The sequence below is a fragment of the Sebastes umbrosus genome, chromosome 8 (assembly GCF_015220745.1).
Source record: "Sebastes umbrosus isolate fSebUmb1 chromosome 8, fSebUmb1.pri, whole genome shotgun sequence".
Classification (NCBI taxonomy): Eukaryota; Metazoa; Chordata; class Actinopteri; order Perciformes; family Sebastidae; genus Sebastes; species Sebastes umbrosus.
Genome location: NC_051276.1, coordinates 2644483 through 2666497, shown reverse-complemented (window position 1 = coordinate 2666497; position 22015 = coordinate 2644483). Strand labels below are relative to the sequence as shown.

The 22015-nt window shown below is 40.8% G+C and overlaps 1 protein-coding gene across 2 annotated transcripts in view; it reads left to right on the top strand.

Annotated features, from left to right (window-relative positions):
• Positions 1–22015, top strand: part of LOC119492915 (whirlin-like) — a 124573-nt gene that overhangs the window by 57313 nt on the left and 45245 nt on the right. For both annotated transcript variants that reach the window (XM_037777794.1, XM_037777795.1), the window contains exon 3: positions 8278–8403. In XM_037777794.1, the coding sequence (XP_037633722.1) occupies positions 8278–8403 (126 nt within the window). The remainder of the gene's footprint in view (positions 1–8277; positions 8404–22015) is intronic.

The window sequence follows — 22015 nt, the reverse complement described above, 5'->3', positions numbered from 1 at the left end:
ATAATAGCATCATAAACCCGTTTATTGATAGATTATAAAACATTTATAAGAACTTGTTAACAGTTTTTATTACATGGATTTGTTGAATACTCGATTCTGATTGGTCAGTCACGGCATTCTACGGCCTGTTATTTATGAAAAACAGACCACTATTTTGAATAACAGACAGTTGCTATGGACGCAGTTCTTTAGCAGAAGCAATACAATCATTATTAAAGCTGCAGTGGGTAGAAATGGAGCAAATATAATGATTATTATTATTACATAATTATAATTATAAAATAACTATTATATATAGTTATTTTTATAAAACGGTCATTATATCCTGACAGTAGTGCATGAGACAGGTAATCTGAAAAAAATCCTGTGCCTATGTGTCCTCTGGTGCTCGTAATGGAATCTGCAGGATTTCACAGACCGGAGGGAAACAACCAATCAGAGCTAATCTGGAGTCTGACATTCAACTACTGTCTATGAGAGCCGGCTGTCAATCACTCGCGAACTCCGATCAAACGGTCAAACTAGGCAGCGCTGATCAAATATGAATCAATATTATGTTATGTTAATGCCTATTTCTCTCCTCAAATGTTTTCAGAATCATCTTGTAGTGCACGGTTTAGCTATAAAATGAGAAAGTTTGTAATCTGGCAGCCACGTTGAGATCTGTTGAAGAAATACCAAGCACCGCCCACCAGCCGGAGCACAGCCAATAGGAACGCTCTCTCTCTCTGAAATGACCTGTGATTGGTCAAAGTCTCCCGTCACGGCTAGATTTTCTAAAGCCTGAAAACAGAGCCATGAGTAGCAGAAGTCTAGTTTTCTCTCAGAACACTTGAATTACAATATGCTGAAAGGTTATTATGGAATTTTTGCCCTATGATGCCAAAAAATGGTTGCCTACTGAAGCTTTAAATCGGTGTCGGGGTCCTGCATCACACTGTCGGGGTTCATTTCGCAATAATGACCAGCTCGCTGTACATTATCCCTGCTTAAGAACATTAATAAAAGCCCTTATGAGTTTCTTATAATTGTTTATAATAGCATTACAAAAACATTTATTGAGTTTAACCAACTTAACTATTATAATAATAATAATAATAATAACTTTATTTATATAGCACCTATCAAAACAAGGTTACAAAGTGCTTTACAATAAAAGCATGATAAAAGTAATTAACACCCAGAACTTAAAATCTAAACAACATAAAATCATATAAATACAAAATAAAATCATAAAAATTGTTACAACAGTGCATCATCAGTTAAAAAAGCCATAATATAAAAGTGAGTCTTAAGAAGAGATTTAAAGGAAGATACTGAGTTTGCCTGCCTGAGATTCTCAAGTAGTGAGTTCCACAGCTGAGGGGCCCGGACGGCAAAAGCCCGTTCGCCTTTGTTGACAAGTTTGGATTTTGGAACTGTTAGTAGGACCCTGCCTGAGGATCTCAAGCGTCGATCAGGCTCATAGGGAGTCAGCAAATCACCGATATAGGCAGGAGCCAGACCATTCAAGACTTTAAAAACAAGCAGTTAAATCTTAAAATCAATTCTAAAACTCACGAGTAATCAGTGAAGGGCAGCAAGGATCGGTGTCATAAATCATTGCGGGTCGGTGTCCCATGCGCGTTCGCGTGTGGCTACGCTGTTCAGACAAGACTCCAACACAAACTACCCGGAAGCACCAAAACCTCTTGGTTGTATCTAGTGAAGCCCGTCTGTTAAACAGTGTTGGCCGCGGTCGGAGGACGCGGGGGAGACCGTAGCTTTGGTCTCCAGGACCGGAGTCTCTGCTGTACTCTGCTCCTCTGCCTTCTTGCCTTCACTCACACACCGCGCTCGTTCTCGCTCTTTCGCTCCACTCTCACGGTCATGCACGAACACTCCACACTGCAGAAGAGTTAGTTTAGCTCTGAAAATATCTAGTGAATGTACAGTGGACGTTTGTGCAGAAATAACTGCTGCAGCTCCTCCAGACCAACAGAGGTTTCCCGTGTCTTGTGAAGTGACGGGGCTCCGCAGAGAGAAACGTTATCGTCTCCAAAACTCCGGTGTCTCCCCTGTTCCCTCCGGCCGCGGTCGGGAGGCTGAGGCAGGAAAAGCCAACAATAGGATCAGCATTGATTCATGGAGAGACCTTCGTCTGGTCAGCTAACATTACTGCCAAGCAGCTGAAATATAGAGTGATATTGTGCTTTTAGCTGACGTGTGTCGCCTCACTGTTTTGAGCATTGTTTGTTCATGTTTATGTAGAGCGAGCACAAGCGCGAGCAACAGGACGCTGACTTTCGTTGACTTAACAGCCACAGGTGTCGCTGTTAACAAGCAATTTCTGATTCTTACAAACAGTCCCTTTAACAGTTAACTATGCATTTATTAAAATGAAAAAATCTTAGGTCTGCATCCACAAGGGCCATGAACACGACTCAGTTGGTGTTCTTGTAGTTGCGTAAATGAGACCTGCTATGTTTAGGTGACTACATTACGATATATTACATTACGATGTGCTTCCCATCCAGTGCATGCAGACAGTTGGGGAATCGCCCCTGTTCCTCAAAGCCCCCCAGGCAGTTATGCTCCATTCAGGTCTGCTGCTGGCTACTTTCAGATAGTCTATCCTCAGGACCTTGTGCACATAGATGGAAAGACAGATGTGCATCCTGGTATACAGTATTACCAACAAGCCCTCTGATAGTTTTTCCCTTCTATTCCCATTCAGTTTCTTGATTTAAGGATCAAAATATTGAACAAAATTAGTAGCTAAAAATTGTGGGGAAAAAGACTGTAGATTGCGGTGCAGGTCTCAATCACAATGGCAGAGATGGCAGGACCACTTATTCTAGAAAGACAGATGTCTCTCTGCAGTGCTGATAGGCTCCCTCATCACTGTGTCTGTTTTTGTGATGTGAGGTGCCATCATACTTAGTAGAGTCTGGAATGTACTCTGATCCATACAGAGCAATAGGATGGGTTTAAAAGTGAAATAATATTACAGTTTTTCTCATCCATTTTGCGCAAATTAGAAATTAGAATTAGAAATCAAATTAGAAATTATTTTTTTTTCAAAACAATGAGCTCAAATCTCTGAACAAGTAGTTTGCTGTTCACAACAGATTAGAATTTCTCATTCATTCAAGCAAATTGCACATGTGAGCAAAAAGTAAGTGTCTACAATTTGCACAATAACCACTTGCACACAGCTTATGATCAAAACTGATGAGCTGATTCTCAGTGAGATTGTCATCCTCTTCACAACACAGCCATCACATGCAAACATCACATCAACATTTGATTCAATATATTTTTATATAGCGTCAAATCGTAACAGAAGTTATCATGAACATCATCTACGACATGGTGTTATGTACTTTGGGAAGGTACAGAAATACCGCATCTTTTTCATTGTTGCAGTTTTTTTTTTATTATTTTTATTGGCATGGATGCCATTTTGTGGCAAATTTTCTGTTCACTCTATATGACTTTACATGAAAGATCAAATGTGAATTTTCTGTTTATAATACATGTAACACATTGCTACACAAATACATTTACTGTTAACACAAATGTGATATCCTGTTTCTCTCTATAAAGTATTGTAGCCTACAGTGTTGACCTTTCCCAGTAAACTTTTGCTGCTGTTGAAATGGGAATCTAAAAAGCTCTGTGCGTTACACAATAACCTTCAGGTAGACACAACTGACATTCTTGTATAGTACAGTAAGTAATTTTGACCAGTACGGCTCACATGATGACAAAACAACTTCTCATTTTGGTTTGTTTGTTTGTTTGATTATTTAGATCCCCGTTAGCTTTTGCATAGCAGCAGCTATTCTTCCTGGGGTCCACACAGTTTACATGGTGATAATACAAAAATACACATTCACACTACTCATCATAATACACTAACATAACACATTATAATGCATGTTTACTGGACATAAAACAATAACGATTGGCACAATTTAAATAACACAAACACCAAGAGAATAGAGCGGCTCCGACTGACTCTATCATGGTCTAACAGATAAATATCATCATTTAACAAGGAATGCCTATAATACCCTTGGGAGTGCATTCCATTCTTGCATTGCTCTGTATATTGCTGTACGTTGAACTGATGTGGTTTGGGATTTTGGTAAAGTAAAACAACCTGCAGCAGCTTGAATCAAAGGGAGAATTCCCTCACCGGAGGCTCATTGGATCAAGCTCCCATGCAGGGTGTGAAATGATCCATTGGTCTTACTTTTCGAGTAGCCATTCCTTCACCCACAGACATACCCTTTACAGTTGTGTTTTTTTCCTCCAGCATATCAATAAGCATTGATGCACCGATCTCTTCCTATTCTCCGGGACAGCCATTATGAAACAAAGCACCATCATGGCTGCTCTCAAGAAGGCTGAGCAGCAGTAGGAGAGTCATTCAATTGAGTGGCAGGAGTCAGTCCTTCAGGCCACAGAAAGCCACAAACAGGAAAAGGAGCAGGAGTGGGAGATTTTATATGTTGGTCCAAATATAGGTTTTTGTCTGGAGTTACGTTTTTATCATCCAAAGAAAATAATTCAATTAAAAAACACCTGCGCATATCTGTCTTTCAGGGACATTTTGCAAGATTACTATGATGAATCCAGGGCCCCATCCCAATGTCTCCCCTAAGGCCTTAAACTCTGAACCCTCGGGGTCTTAACTGACGTCACCTGGTAAATGCTTGAATGTGAGAGGCTGTAAGGGCTTGAAATGGTATAAATATGAATGGGACAGCACTTAGCGGCGACATATCACGTTACCTTGGCGACGCTAAAACATGTTAAGATGTACAATTGTAGGTTTTATGTTACATTTTTTTTACTGCCTGATTAAATTTCTTACAGGTTTTGCCTCATGAGACGAGATGTAACTGTCAAATAATCAATTTATTAATTTTTGTCAAAACAGCATCATTAAGCAAAATTAAAAGAAATGCTTAATGAATAAGGTGTGTAATATAGCCTATGCTTTCTCTGATTTCATGTGTTTTTGTGTGTACCAAGCTGCAGTGGGTAGAAATGGAGCAAATATGATTAAAAAAGTTATTTTTATAAAACAGTCACTATATCCTGACAGTAGTGCATGAGACAGGTAATCTGAAAAAATCATGTTCCTCTATGTCCTCCGGTGCTCCTAACAGCATCTGCAAGATTTCACAGACTGGAGGAAAACAACCAATCAGAGCTGATCTGAAGTCCGCCGACCATCCCGTCACAGGCTAGATTTTCTAAAGCCTGAAAACAGAGCCATGAGGAGGAGCAGAAGTCTAGTTTTCTCTCAGAACACTTGAATTACAACATGCTGAAAGGTTATTATGGAATTATATGATGCCAAAAACATGTTGCCTCCTGAAGCTTTCAATAATGTTAAAATTAATCCCTGTGTGTAAATGTGCCGTCCTCTTTGTTTACCTTTTTTTGAACACCACTGGGCTTCCCCTGGTAACCCTGGTCACAAAGCTATGAATTATGGGTTATTCCCTCAGGCAAAGTCTGCAGAAATGCAGAGTTACAGAAAGTGTGCATAAAGGGCTCGAAATCTCTGTGAGAGAGCCCTCAAGCACTTGATGATTTGACAGTGGGACAGACCCTCGCAGACTTTGTGGGAACATGCCTCAAAGTCCATGAGTCCACGAGTTTGGACATTGGGATTGGACACAAATGTCTGGACTTCATCCCACTTGCAGACTCGAGGACTTTGCAAGCACGTTCCCGGGAAGTCTGTGAGTGCTGAGGGCTGTCCAAATCCACAAATCATCCAGTTCACAAGGGGCCTCAAGCGGACTTTCTGCAGACATCCAGAGAGTCTGCTTGTGTTGCAGACTTCAATGATTTAATCACCCACAATTTATTGCAATACAGACGTGACGTAGTTTTTTCAACTGCAGACTAAGAAAATAAAACAGACTATTATGAATGTGTAAAACAATTACTGTATTTTAAAGCATTACTTGAATCATGTAGGCCAGAAATATTCAACCACATCATGATACAGAAATATGTAGAAGTAATCAAAATGAGTGAAACTGACTTTAAGGCTTCATCCACAACCAGGAACGTCAGGAGCACGTGGCAGCTGCGTTACCTGTTGTTTTTTATTTCGGCGTCCGTGTTAACAGGTTAGAGCAGCCACACAGCCACCAGACGTCTCACGCTTGTGTCTCAGCTGCGCCTCTTCTAGAGAATAGGTCTCGCCTATTTTTTACGCGTGCCGCGTGGTTCACAGCAACAACAGACAGTGAAAGTGATCTATTGACAGTATATTGACATAATACCAGCAACATTACTCCAGTTTACATGTATATCTATAGAATATGTTACGGAGATGAAAAAAAGTAAAGACTTATTTTTAAATCAACACTTCCTGCTTTCATTTCAAAATAAAAGCCCTCAAGCATTTTTTCTACGGACAGAATTCCTTCATTTGTTAGCATGAGGCTTTTATTCTGAAATATGTGCCAGACTGTTCTAGAACATGCAGTAACTTGGAGAGCTCCATGAATGAATATAGTACAGAGTTTTAATTATGGATTATTACTATTATTTACAAATTACCACATGTTTCTTAACCTTTCTCTGTCTAAAATAAATATAAATGATATTTATAATGAAATGAAATGGCAATTAAAAGGCAAACTCTATGTAGAAAAAAAGGGCTGGCAGCTGCAGCAGCTGAAACGCAGCTGACACACTGCTGAAATGCAGCTGGTGTGAACGCCAGATGTGTGAATCACGCAGCCGCCACGCAGCTGCCACGTGCTCCTGACGTTCGTGGTGTGTCTGGGGCTTAAGACTGTCTTTAAGCGGCTTTTGTAGCTTTGCTGTCTCGCGCCCTCGCAGACTTAATGTGATGTTGGGGAACATGTCGTACGACTGAATTCTACGAGGGCTCAGTCTGGAGTTTGAGGGTGGACATTTGGATTAGTATAAATTAGTTTAGATTAAGGCGATGCAGGTTCATTTAGTGCCACAGAGCCTTTTAAACACAGCTGCAATTTAAGGTTTTATGGCAAGGAAATGCATTAGAATATTTGAAAACACAATGACGAGAAAAATGACGACATGACCCCTCGGGCAGGTAATGTTTGAATTATGGGATTGTGAATTATTTGGTATAATTAAGATACTTCTTAATCAGTGTTATATATTATATGAAGCCCATTCTTTGATTTACTTATTTTGTTGCAGGCCTACTTCAGTGTGTACTGTACAACTGAAGGGAAATCTCAATATCAGAGTGGGACACTGTCAGCAGATACTCAGTATTGACTCTTTCATTATATACCCACAATAACATGATTAACAAATTATTATTATTATTATTACACTGTGCAGCTTTTCCTTACACTGGTGACGTCGGTGGCGAATTGCAAGGTGGTGGCAATTGAGAAAGTTTGCTCCGGCTGGTTTGTGCTGCTTGGTATTTCCTCAACTGATCTCAAAATGGCGGCCGGGTCAAAAACTTTCTCACAGAGGACACCGGAGGACACAGAGTCACGTCATTTTTTCCAGATTACCAGTCTCATGCACTACTGTCAGGATATAGTGACCGTTTTATAGAGGTAACTTTTTTTAATCATATTTGCTCCAACCTTTCTACTTCAACTTTAAGGTTAGAAAAAAGATCATGGTTTGTGTTCAAATAATACAAAATAAAAACGTAGCGTAACTACCGTGACAATGCAAGAAAAAACACTTTAGTTAGGTTTTGGAAAGAACTACATGGTTGGGCTTAAAACGTTTGTATAGTGAAAATGACACTGATTGTAACGTGACGCACGGGACACAAACACCGGTCTCCTGGAGGAAAAGTTTGTGTTTGTTGGACCCGTCCACCTCCCCTCCCTCCCTCCCTCCCTCCTGCCCGGTGTGTCTCTTTTCGCTCTTTAAACTGCGTTACTTGCTCTGACCAAATGCAAAAACGTCACCATTCAACATATCACTGGTTTGGAGAAACGTCCAATGCCACCATTTTTTCCTGGCGACTGGGCTGCTTGGTAAAGCCACTAAACAGCAGTGTGTGTGATATCTTTGACATGCAAGTGCAAAACACAGTAATAGTGACACCAAACCTCATTGATTGTTACAGACACATTCTGCTGCATCCTCCCACTTGACTCAAGTCCACATTGAGACACCACAAGATGACCCCTATGGTTGCCTAACAGCATGACCCATGTTGTTGCACCATTACTACACTTAATAGTTAGATTTATTGAGAACACTGAGAATCTTAACATCATGTCTCCCTTACAGGTAAACCTGAATATGGACGATGGTCGCTCTCTGGGTCTAATGATCAGAGGTGGTGCTGAGTATGGACTGGGGATCTACATCACTGGAGTGGATCCTGGTTCTGCTGCAGATGCTGGTGCACTAAAGGTACCCCAACTCTTGATAGCTTTACTATTTTACACCACAAAACATGTCTCACATAACCAATCTAATGAGAGCGATTAATCTTTGAGATGGTTGCAAAGAATCATTATATTACCTGAAGTGATCTATACGAATAAATGATTCTAAATTTCACTCAAGGCATTCTTGTCTCCACATCCTTGTTTGGTCAGTAAGTTCCTAAACTAAAATCTTCTCATGGCCAAACTAATCAGTGCTTCCCGGGGTCTTGTTGAGAAGAGGGAGCTGAACCGGAAGGCAAAGCTCTCGATTTACTGGTCCGTCTATGTCCCGACCCTCACCTATGGACATTGGGCCTTGGACCATGTACCAGAGAGCGCAACACAGAGGCTGCCATCCGTGACTTAGAGACGATATTCACTATTAAGCCTTCAGATCTTAACAAGTGTACATGTCTACACAGGAGGCGTAACGTGAGCAGCACGTTAGCAGAGGAGCAGCAGCAGCTTCAGTCCTCAATCTGTGTAAAAGCTGTGAGCCCCTTTGAATGCCTGTGTGCTTAAGTGCTCACAAAGAAAAAAATACTTGCGTAATAGTTACAGTAATGTAAACCATCGTCAGGATATTAGCATTTCTAAAATGTTTTTGCAAATTAAAACTAAACACAAAGTACAGTACAGTACGGGAGATTGGGAATATCATTAGATGGTATTTGGAGATAATCCAATGACTGGACAACTAGAAATTTTGAGGTGATGATGACGCTAGATGAAAAATCAGCAGATCACCAACTTATTCCAATTCATCCTCTGTGAACCACAAACACAGTTTATAGCAATCCATCCAATTGTTGATGAGATATCTGTCTGTCTGATATGCTACAGCCTAGTGGGGTGAAAACTAAAGCTTCCAAATGACAGGTCATTGCACCTATAAAATGCAATTTCATTTATACAATTTTGTACAAAGCAGCTGATTTGTGGTGAAATTAATTGAAATATGCTCATCATACTGATTGATATGGAAATTAGCGGAAGATATGGTAATACATCAAAATGAACATCCAGTCCGCTTTCTTTCTCGTCAAAGCTACCTTACACTGTGTGGCCATACAATTGTAATTGCAGACTGATTTGGAAACTATGCACAGCATACAATTACACAAATTATAAATCAGCAGCAATGTCAAGTACATTTGATTTCGAGGTAGAGGATCCTTTAGAATATTTAATCACAATTAATCGCATGATTGTCCATAGTTAATCACGATAAATTGCAAATTGTTCACATATTTTTTATCTGCTCAAAATGTACCTTAAAGGGAGATTTGTCATGTAAGTAATACTCCTATCAACATGGGAGTGGGCAAATGTGTTTGCTTTGGGCCTATGCAAATGTATGTATATATTTATTACTGGAACTAAACAAAACAATGACAGATATTTTCCATAAACCCTCACAGGTACTGCATTCAGGTACTACAATCATAACAGGGCAAACTGCAGCCCAACAGGCAACAACAGCTGTCAGTGTGTCAGTGTGCTGACTTATGACTTGCCCCAAACTGCATGTGATTATCATAAAGTGGGCATGTCTGTAAAGGGGAGACTCGTCGGTACCCATAGAACCCATTTACATTCATATATCTGGAGGACAGAGGTCAAGGGACTCCTTTGAAAATGGCCATGCCAATTTTTCCTCGCCAAAATGTTGCGTAAGTTTGGAGTGTTATTTAGCAACCAGCTAGTATGACATGATTCATTAGGTTTTCTAGTTTCATATGATGCCAGTATCTTCACTCTAGCAACCTAAAAGTTGCAAGTGGCATTAAAATAAATTTGCGTTAACGCGTTATCGCGTTAACTTTGACAGCCCTACCTGACACATTAACAAACTCTGAGATGGTTCTTTAAGTCTTAGTTATTGATTAAGTTGTAGACGGCACTGTGCCAGCTGTCATCATAACATCTGGTAAACCTGATTCTAATGAACCTGTTAGCATTCTTGCCACCTGCTTCCTATTAGATTGGTAAACCAGCATCGCTAACATCTGCTACCTGCCTTACAGCTTCAGTCATGCGGTTGAATTCGCTGCCATGACAGGTCTACAAAAATGCTTTATTAGCCATGCTAAATCCCTGCTGCGTGCTTTCAGGTCAGCTTTCTGCCTCAACAAGCTGGCCACTCTAACGCTGTGCTATTTTTTAACCTGCCTGAGGCAAGAAGAAAAGAAGCCAGTGTTTCCTACCTGTAAACACTATGGCTGAAACCTCAATATGGCTTTCATGATAATATCACACTGTGTCCTACTTGGGGATAAAAATAAAACATCACATTTATGGTTTGATTCCTTTACCAAACCCTTTGGGACACCTGGAATAAATAGCCTTACACAGAGAGAAAGAAGGTTTTTAAAAAAGCAGAGCTTTGAAAGTCATTCTGCAAATTCAGATGTTGTCCCTTAAAAGACACAGTGTGACATCTCTCAGGTTCTTTGACAGAGAGAGATGAAGAGGTACTTTTTTACCATGGAGGATTGGCTGGTCACGCTGCAGAACTGGAGCTTTTGACATGTTATGAAAGAAAATGTGAAAGCAGGAAAGGTGGAGAGAGCAAAGAGAGGAGGCCCATACAAAGGGAAATATAGTGGATCTTTTTTTCTTCACCTCTCCAAGTCTCAAAGATGTGTCTCCATTCAATGTTAGTCTGCAGCCATTCATTGTTTGTGAAAGGCTGCTGTACATCTTTATATATTTTTTTATATAAGGCATTCATTGTTCATTCAAATACATCAGTTTGATACTAATTTAGCTTTCAACTACTAAGTATAATATCAAGTCATGCCCTAAGGATTTTCATTTTATGATTTATTTTGAACTACAGTTGTGATACTGCTCTTCCCCAGTTCATTTACTATAAACTAGAACTCTAACAGTGTCTGAAACCCCCTTTCCTTCTGCAGGATCTGTAACTTTCTGAAACAGAATCAGAGAATCTTGCCCACTTCATGCAGTGATTTACCAGGTTTGTGAAGGTGTGAAAGTAGGTAGGCTTTAAACTTCTCTTTCAAGTTTTATTTTTTCATCCTCCACAGAACTAGTTCAGTCACTTTTAGTGTGCACAAGTGAGTGCAACACCATGAATGTCTTTAAGGAGGCAGGAGTTTTGACCAACATATTCTCACTCCCGACTCGTCACGTACCGCCGCTTGGTCAGCGCCCCTCGGCATCGGACACCGACGCATGGGATACCCTCTTGCCCACTTTTGGACGGACAAGGGACGGCTTGTCAATATGCGTTCGTGCATTTTGTCCTTTCAAAATAAACTTCCGTTTTCACAGGAAGTTAGGTTGAGGCAACAAAACCACTTAGTTAGGAGGAATGGTCGTGATTGGTGTTACCTTCACTGACTAGCAACTCATGTGGGACTGACGATACCGGCGACTCACGTGACTAAAGACTGATGTGACAAAATAAGTCAACGTTACATTCAATTTCACTGAAATGGTCCCCAGAGGATGATTCTGATTGTTTTTGGTGACCCCCAAAACGTACTAAGCACAGTCATTTTTCCCAGAGCATGAACCCTTTAATTTCTGGACACTCTCGGTAATCTAGCACCACCTATAGGTAAAAAAGACCAAAGACTACTAGGCAGATTAGTATAAAGTTCCTGATTTAAAGATCCGATGTGTAGGATCTGAAGGTATCTGGCGGTGAGGTGAGGAGATTGCAAACAACTGAAGCCTCTCCCGTGTGCCAAGCGTGTTGGAGAGCTACGGTGTCCGACACGAAAACGCGAATGTCCCTCTCTAGAGCCATCTGTTATGAGAGTAGCGTTGGTCATTTGGAGCAGAGTGTACGTGTGAGGTGAGTAGTGAAGCAAGAGAGAGAGAGCGGCGGCAACGGGAGCGAGTAACGTTATCGACTCCGGCCCAAGCAGGAAAAGTTAACAGAGTTTGGTTTGTCCGTTCTGAGCTACTGTAGACACATGGTGGTGCAACATGGCAGACTCCGTGGAGAAGACCCGCTCCCCATGATGATATAAACGGCTCATTCTAAGGTAACGAAAACACAGCGATTCTTATTATCAGGTGATTACACACTAAAGAAGACATACTTATTAATATTATATTCCATTTCTGCCAGTAAATCCTCCTAATTGTTACACACTGGTCCTTTCAGGAATGTATTGAATTAGCATTGTAAATAAAATATAACTTTACCATAATTGTCTTGTGCTTCACTTTCCAGTTTAGAACAGAAAGTCAGATGAACTGACTTATTAAGATGTATAGTTTTTCTCTTATAAAGCTGAAAGCAGAAGTGTACACTTGTACACAGCTATAAAGTGTGATCTTAAATATTCCTGAACTCAGCATTGCTGGGAAACTACAGCATCCATCATTGCAGCTCTATATGAATAGGCACGGCTGAAAGCCACATTACTTATTTGTATTTGTGCAACACAGTGACACTTGATGTTGCCCATTCATTACTTTAAGAGAGTGAAACACTCAGCTATATCCATTAGAAAGTGATATAAATCTGTTTTAAATCCTATCCCTGGATAGGTTGCTTTGACACCAGATTAGAAATATGCAGATGAACAAATTAAATTTAGTGTTTCCGTGTATTGTTGAATATTATTTCACTGGCTGGTTTGGATTAGAATTCTTTTGTCACTCTGTATGAATATTATATTTAAATTAGGGCCATCAGAGTTAACGCGATAATAACACATTAACGCAAATTTGTTTTAACGCCACTAATTTCTTTAACGCAATTGATCTACTTGAGGTTGTAGTGGGCTCAGTTTTAAAAGCAAGAGGGAAGATACTGGCATCATATGAAACTAGAGAAACCTGAGGAATCCATTGGTACCAACTGTCATACTAGCTTGTCCTGAAGGAAGAAGAAGAAGCTAAATTTTGGTGAGGAAAAACTGTCATCTTCATTTTCAAAGGGGTCCCTTGACCTCTGACCTCCAGATATGTGAATGTAAATGGGTTCTATTGGTACCCACGAGTCTCCCCTTTACAGACATCCCCACTTTATGATAATCACATGCAGTTTGGGGGCAAGTCATAGTCAAGTCAGCACACTGACACACTGACAGCTGTTGTTGCCTGTTGGGCTGCAGTTTGCCATGTTATGATTTGAGCATATTTTTTTTATGCTAAATGCAGTACCTGTGAGGATTTCTGGACAATATCTGTCATTGTTTTGTGTTGTTAATTGATTTCCAAAAATAAATATATACATAAGTTTGCATCAAGCATATTTGCCCACTCCCATATTTATTAAATACTTGACGAATCTCCCTTTAATGTATATTTTGAAGAAATAAAAAATGTGCGATTAATTTGCGATTAATCTTGATTAACTATGGACAAAATTGAAATCGATTGACATCCCTAGTTTAAATATTGTTTAAATTCTGCCTCTCCTTTAGTGATGGCCTACATTTTTTTGTCTGTTTGTGTGTGTGTGTGTGTGCGTGTGTGTGTGTGTGTGCGTGCGTGTGTTTGCGTGTGTGTGTGTGTGTGTGTGTGTGTGTGTGTGTGTGTGTGTGTGCGTGCGTGCGTGCGTGTGTGCGCGCGCGCGTGTGTGTGTGTGTGTGTGTGTGTGTGTGTGTACTACATCCCAGTATCATGCTATGACTTGATCTTAATTAGTGTCAGCCCCTCTCTTGCCTGGGGTCAAACCATAGATTTGTCCATCACATCCTGCACTAGAATGTGTCTTTGGCTTCTTTGTCCATAAAAAGAGCATCAGAGTAGGGGAACTGAAACTGCTGGTTTGAGATTAGACAGATACAGGGATTACAGCCGGTCAATTCATTTCAGTGTTTATTTTAAGTCAGTATCTACCTTTCATAAGATGCAGCTATGTATATTTTTATAGTTTGTTTATTGGATTAAAACCAAAGTGGCAAAAATTAGAAAACATCTCATATTTTCGTTTTGTGCTCCCCGCCATTAGGAGACTACTATCCTGGGAGGAGAGCGGGCGGCAGCTCCAAGAGATGGGCCTTCAGTAGCAGTCAGCAGTTAGTCACTGTTTATACTCGCGCGGGCCTCCGTAGATGGCGTGGGCCTTCGTAGATGGCGCGGGCACTACAAGCATGCACAGAGGCGTTTATGCTCAGCGTGTTATTCGTTGCAATATGCTCCGAAACGCCAGGAGACGTACAAACAAAATAATCTGTGGATAAGCAAGAAGTCAACGAGTGGTACCAAAGTAGGCTGCCTGGCAACAGTAGTTAACACTAAACTCCGACGTACGTACCGCCAAACATTGCATTTGTGTACTGTAATTATTACTGTCGCTTACCTCCAAATCAAAATGACTTTCTGTCTCTTGGTGCTTCCCCGGGTCACAACTCTTTCCATGAGACCTTTTTTTTTATCTTTTAAAAAACGGTCTCCCAGATTCTTTCACAGCCTGCGGCAGAAAGCCTCTTCGTTCTTCAGTGTGTTGCCCATTTCTTTCCAAGTACTTAATGACATGTGACTGTCCCTGTGGTCATGTGACTGTCCCTGTGGTCTCTTAATGAACAGTTGTAGAGATGTCTGTACCGTTGTAGAGATGTCAAAGCCATCCATGTTGAAATGAAAGGCGCAGTCGACGCTGACTTAGAAAAATTCAGAGGTGCACAACAGAGCACCGCGGCAACTTGTGGAGCCTTCACGCACCACGCAACAGCCATGATGACGTAGTTTTCTGGAACGCGCACCTCGCGCCGGCTTCACAACGGCGAGCATAAACCAAGCTTTAGACTCCCTGCCGGATCAATAAACTCTCTGTTGCGCCGTTACACAGTTTAGACCCAGCGCTGCTGCTGGCCACAGCCCACTGTGACTCCAGGTGCTAAGGTCCAATCTCCTGGAGCTGCCGCTCGCTGTCCTCCCAGTCCAGTCTGCTGATGGCAGGGAGGACGAAACAAACATACAACTTGTTGTTTCGATTCTGCCACTTTGGATTCAATCCAATAAACAAAGTATCAAAGCATATACGGCCCACGCTTAGTGGCACAGTAAACACAATACAGGCCGAAGCCAAACGTGAAGATTATAAGATACCAGTGTTATTTGACCGGCTCTCAGAGTTTCAGCATTTTGCATATTCTTGCCCTGCTGTTAGTTAGAAGCTGGCTTTTTTTTTTAAATAACTGATGACTGTAAATTTAGATTGTATGGACCCAGTAGTAGAGGAGCATGTGTCAGATCTTACACATTGCACCTTTGATAATGGATTTATCAGTTCAGCAGTCTAATCAATTCTAGCTTAATTTTGTCAAAACATGGTATAGATTTAAAAGGTAATGGCTAAAATAACAGGAATGCAAAGAACGCATTTGACTTAAAGCTGGATTAAAAAGTGCCCAAAAATGAGAGTTTAGGCAGATCATGGTATGTTCCTTTAACATCTTATTTTGGATGGTCCCTGTGTCAGCATCAGCCACTCTCCTTTCTCTGTAACCACCTGGATGTCACAGCAGGCAGTTTGCCCTCTCTCTGTGAAAAGGACAAATACATTATACACTGCAACACACACACTTTATTTCAAACTCAAACTCAATGAAACTCAACTTGTAAAAAATCATTACAGCAATGAGAAGGTAAAGTGGAAGACTTGCAGTTGAAGAGGATAATATATTGACTTGGTCATGGACATCAATTGAGAGGAAAGGTGTGACACTTACTATTTCTCAGCATATGCCTGTTTAATATAATTTAGTTTGTAATACTTGTGTAGGGGTTCTACTTTGGTAGGTTTTGGTTATTAGCAAAATAATTAATAAATAATAATATAATTATTAATATTAATAAAGATTATCAATAAACATCAATAATAAACGGGGCACCACCCTGGAATCAGGGACCAATGACCAAAACGTTAATATAGTCTCATTATATATGCTAAACTATCAGTTTGGAACGTTGATTAATAATTAAATTAATAACTATAACCAAAATAGATAGTAAAGGTTGAAGGATATCGGAATTCTTGACATAGCAGAGGTTGGCATTATTCACTCTTGTGCAACATTAAAGAGACCAGCATGTATATTCCACAAACATTTATTTACAAGATAATAAAGGTTCAAAACACAATATTAATCTAACTAAATAACTAAACTAAACAAACCAAACACAGTGTGTGTGTGTGTGTGGGTGTGTGTGTGTGAGAGAGAGAGGGGGGGGGGAAACAAGATGGGTTCTTGTCTCAAAATGTCTGTATGGCCTACAAACAAAATGGCGGGCACTGTAAAACTACAAAGATGGCGGAATCAAAGATGGCGGAATCAAAGATGGCCATCAGCATGTCACCACATGACCTCTTTGTTCTTCTGAGAAGAAGGACAGAGAGGGGGGTGATGTGGGGTTAAGATTATCTGAAGCTGTATGTTTATGTTTAACTAATTCACAGTTTCTGTATGTGATCTTTATGTGTGTTAGATATGCAGTGGGTTAGAAAAGATGGTTAGTTTGCATGCAAAACCTTGTCTATGTGAAGCATAAACTAAACACATCAGATGTGGCGAAGCCAGTTACCCAAAAATCAAATACAGATAAATCAACACAGTCAAACTCAATGAATAACATTAAACCAAATCAATACAAGTACTTTCTAGAAATCAAAGTTGGACAGTCTTGCTCAGCCCTGTGCGATTGCTAATGCTAAGGCCCAGTACGTTACCAATCAATGGAAGAAAAGGGTTTGTGATTCCATTTGTTGAAGTTGTGGTTCCAAGTCAAAGAGGTCGTCTTTGCTGTTAGTTTGGTGCTAACTTCTTTGCTTGATAGCTTGAAGTTAGCTGGCGGAAAGGGCAGAGCACTCGCGTCGTCTGCCGTTTGGTTCCTTGTGGCTATGTCTGTTTCCTAACAGACCATTGATCAGAAGCAGAACTGTTTTGCAAGTTCTGGACTTGAGAGCCGTTCACCTCAACCAGGTCAGCCTGGGTTGAGGAGATGAAGAGCAGAGAGAGCGCAGCAGCTCACCTCTCACACGTCAGGAGAGATGAGCAGATGAGAAGAAAGAGCTGTGGGTCACCTCCAGCAGCTGGTCAGCTTGTGTCAGGAGGTGAAGAGCAAAGAGTCGAAAGAGAAGGAACAAAGGACATTCCTCTGGTTTTGTTCTGTGTAAATTTCACACCTCTGGGTGAAATGTTACTGTAGCCAATGAGGAGCTGAGTTTGGTCCACTGACCAATGGTAAGGATCCTGAGACAGTTCACTGTGTCTGCCACCAAAAATGGCAGGTCCCTACATCCCCCCATTTGGTCTTTAAGATGTGTAACATCCTTCAAGAGCAAATCAGAAGGTTGAACAGTTCACAGATCCTTGGAAACAACCTGGAGGTTGTACAGTCCAATCCCTGGGGACAACTGAAAAGTTGTTAAATCCATGATTGAAAAAGTTCATTCAACAGTTCATTCCATTTTGTAACGTCTGGGCAGTTCATTAACCAATTGGGCATTGGTTAAGACTATCTATCCTGGCTAAGCAAGAACAGTCCCTAAGTTACAAATAAAACCAGATGAACAAAAACAATAGCATTGTATAAAATACCTAACTATGTTTCTCTGTTATTTATAAGGTTAGTGAAGAACAGGAATGTTAGAGGTGTTAAGTTGTTAAGGTGAGAGGCGGAGTGTCACCTAAAACAATGCGGACAGGTGTATGACTGTTTTTGTACAGTCATAATGTGGTGTCCTAAGCTAGTGTGTACTAGTGATCTCTAAACAAGATACTACTAAGGAGTTGGTCCAAGTGTACTTGTAAAGTTGGACAGTGGTGTCTGAGTTGAGTTTTTGCTGTTGCTAACAAACTCAAGTTTTCCCTAGTATCTGCAAAAGAGGAAAGGAAAATTAAGGCACCGTTATCTAGCGTCAGTCTCACTGTTAGCTAGGTGTTAGCTAGTACCGTGGGAAGGTAGCTCTGGATCTCTGATGCTTACCTCGTGGCTCAGGGCTGTAACGCTCCAGGTAGCCAGAGGCAGAGAGGCACTCAGAGTAGCTATCACTGTATGCTAGATTATGTCCATGTTCTGAACCTCGTTCAGAGTCTGAAATGTGGTCAGAGATGCTGTGGTCATCGTCAGACCGGTCACGCCAATTCTGGGACAGAATTTCAGCGTATGGCTTTCTAACACTTCTGTTGTGTGAATGCCTATCTCTATGCAAATGGGGGACATGGCGGTTACGCTCAGTGTCCTTATGCCGCCTCTTCTGACCCCCCTTCGACCTGTTGTGAAGGTGGTCTTTTGAGGTGGCAGATCTGCTTGACACGTCAGTGTTTGAGCTGGTGGGCTCAGTTAATTTACCCCCCTTTTTGGAAATGACCAGAGTTTCCCAAGCTATCTGTGTCATCTTCCTTATCTCACACAGTGAGGGGTTACCCTCATGCGTCCTCAGTACGACGTGAGTGCGTACACAGGGATGCAGATTCTGCAGAAATAAGGACTTGAAGAAAGAGTTTTCTTCTAAGCCTGGCGCATTCTTACCTTGGAAGTATGCATGCCTTAAACGTTTGTAGTAATCTCTAGGATTCTCACTACGTGAATGTTTAATTTGAAGGGCTGCAAACATCGCTGAGGTCTTGTCAGCTGTGGAAGAGAATTCTTCTATCAGTGCATGGCGAAGCTCACAATAGTCATTTCTGACACTGGGAGGTTGTGACTGTATAAACTTGTGCACAGCTTTAGAGCTGGTTTTCCACACAAGTTTAACCTTCTCCCTTTGGGTGGCGTGTGTTAAGTCAATTAGATTGTGATCTAATTCCTTAAAATAGTCATCAATGTGTTGATCACAGTTGCCTGGATCAAAACATTCAATGTCCTTAGCTATGAATTCCAGCACTTCATGGCGTGGACCCTGTAGGGTCCTCTCTGGCTGAGAGGCAGAGGCTGGACAGCTGTCATCACCCTTGTGACAGAGTGGGAAGCAGGCTGAACTTTTGGAGGGAGGAGCACAGAGGAAGGTGTCATTTCTCTGTGGCTGAGAAGAACATGAGGCAGGATATCTTCTTGAAGATAAACTACATGTGTCTTCACTGTCCGTTTCAGAACAATAAGTAGTCAGGTAGCTGTTCACTCTTTCTCTCAGCGGAGGTTGAGGATCTGACTTTATTCCCAAAGACTTTGAGTCGGTTGGAAATCTTTCACTTCTGAGTGGAGAGGGAGTTAAACTCTCATCACGTGAGGAGAGTGAATCTGAGTAGCCAGAATCACAGTGACTGACAGACTGTGGTGGGGAAAGACATTCTAGTCTAAGCCCTAACAATTTTTCTTTGTACTGAAAAAGAGCTAACTCTGCTGAATGCAGGTCTTCTAAGTAACGCATGGCTTTCTTATCAGCTGTCTGAACTTCATGGAGGAGACTAGCACTTTGCGTTCTTAGGTTATCTACCTCTTTTTCCAGGGCTGTTTTACTCTGAATGGCAAGACTGGTCTGCCTGTGGAAAATCAGAAGCAAGCATTTTAACAATGAATCTTTGGATGCGGTCTGCGCATCACACCTGTCTGTGAGGAGCGATTCCACTTCTTTCCTGCACTCACTGAAACTCAACCTGCTGATGAGTTCAGGGCAGCCAGGGTTTAGGCTCTGTGCTAGGGAAGAAATAAAAAACTCAACACAGGGGTTCTCCATTGTTAAACCTGGAATGGAGGGTGAAACTAAACAGGATGTCTAATACAAAACAAAACAATGTTGTTGGCTATGGTGTTGCGTTGGCAGACACCTTGTGGTGTAGTTTGGGAGGTACACTAGCCTAACAACAATACACTGGCATACACTATGGGGGGTAGCTCCCTGTGGAGTAGCTCCTGTGGAGGAGGGGACCAACTAGTGACTCTAGTGGGCATCAAACAAAAGGCCAGTAAAGTAAACAAGGTTTACAAAAGAAGTTTGCTTACACACAACATGCACTAACTGAAATGCACGGCAGTAACAGTTGTGATGATGTTTCTTAAAGGTGACTCAAGCTGGACACGTGGAAGTAACAGCTAGGTTGCAAACTTATATCACAGGGCTGTTTAGCACACTGTGGCTCTTATCTTAACTCAGGCTGTGGAATGCTTGGCAGTTACACAGCAGGGTACAAGCTCTCTATGTTACACAGGGCCGGTGGCACGCTGTGTCATTAAAGGAACACTTAGATTAACAGCAAAATATGACGACTAGACTAGATTGCATTGAATACTTGGTATTCAAATGCTGAACCAAAATTCTCTCAAGTTCTACAGCATAGGTTAACTTGAATTAGCAGCAAAAGCAAATCTTAAAATGAACACCATAAAGGTTTAAAGTGTTAATACTCAAAATCTCTCAAATAAACAATTCTAACCACCATGTACTTGTTTAAAAGTACAACTGGACTTCTACTCCTGTGGAAGACTAGTGGTGTAGAATGTAAACACTTTTGGTTTGTTTAGAAGTGGAATATGAAATTTTTGTTTTTGACCAAAAATTATGCTGAAAATTAATATTGCACAATTATGAACATTTGCCAACAAGAATACTATGCCTCACACGGGGCACCATTATGTAGGGGTTCTACTTTGGTAGGTTTTGGTTATTAGCAAAATAATTAATAAATAATAATATAATTATTAATATTAATAAAGATTATCAATAAACATCAATAATAAACGGGGCACCACCCTGGAATCAGGGACCAATGACCAAAACGTTAATATAGTCTCATTATATATGCTAAACTATCAGTTTGGAACGTTGATTAATAATTAAATTAATAACTATAACCAAAATAGATAGTAAAGGTTGAAGGATATCGGAATTCTTGACATAGCAGAGGTTGGCATTATTCACTCTTGTGCAACATTAAAGAGACCAGCATGTATATTCCACAAACATTTATTTACAAGATAATAAAGGTTCAAAACACAATATTAATCTAACTAAATAACTAAACTAAACAAACCAAACACAGTGTGTGTGTGTGTGGGTGTGTGTGTGTGAGAGAGAGAGAGGGGGGGGGAAACAAGATGGGTTCTTGTCTCAAAATGTCTGTATGGCCTACAAACAAAATGGCGGGCACTGTAAAACTACAAAGATGGCGGAATCAAAGATGGCGGAATCAAAGATGGCCATCAGCATGTCACCACATGACCTCTTTGTTCTTCTGAGAAGAAGGACAGAGAGGGGGGTGATGTGGGGTTAAGATTATCTGAAGCTGTATGTTTATGTTTAACTAATTCACAGTTTCTGTATGTGATCTTTATGTGTGTTAGATATGCAGTGGGTTAGAAAAGATGGTTAGTTTGCATGCAAAACCTTGTCTATGTGAAGCATAAACTAAACACATCAGATGTGGCGAAGCCAGTTACCCAAAAATCAAATACAGATAAATCAACACAGTCAAACTCAATGAATAACATTAAACCAAATCAATACAAGTACTTTCTAGAAATCAAAGTTGGACAGTCTTGCTCAGCCCTGTGCGATTGCTAATGCTAAGGCCCAGTACGTTACCAATCCATGGAAGAAAAGGGTTTGTGATTCCATTTGTTGAAGTTGTGGTTCCAAGTCAAAGAGGTCGTCTTTGCTGTTAGTTTGGTGCTAACTTCTTTGCTTGATAGCTTGAAGTTAGCTGGCGGAAAGGGCAGAG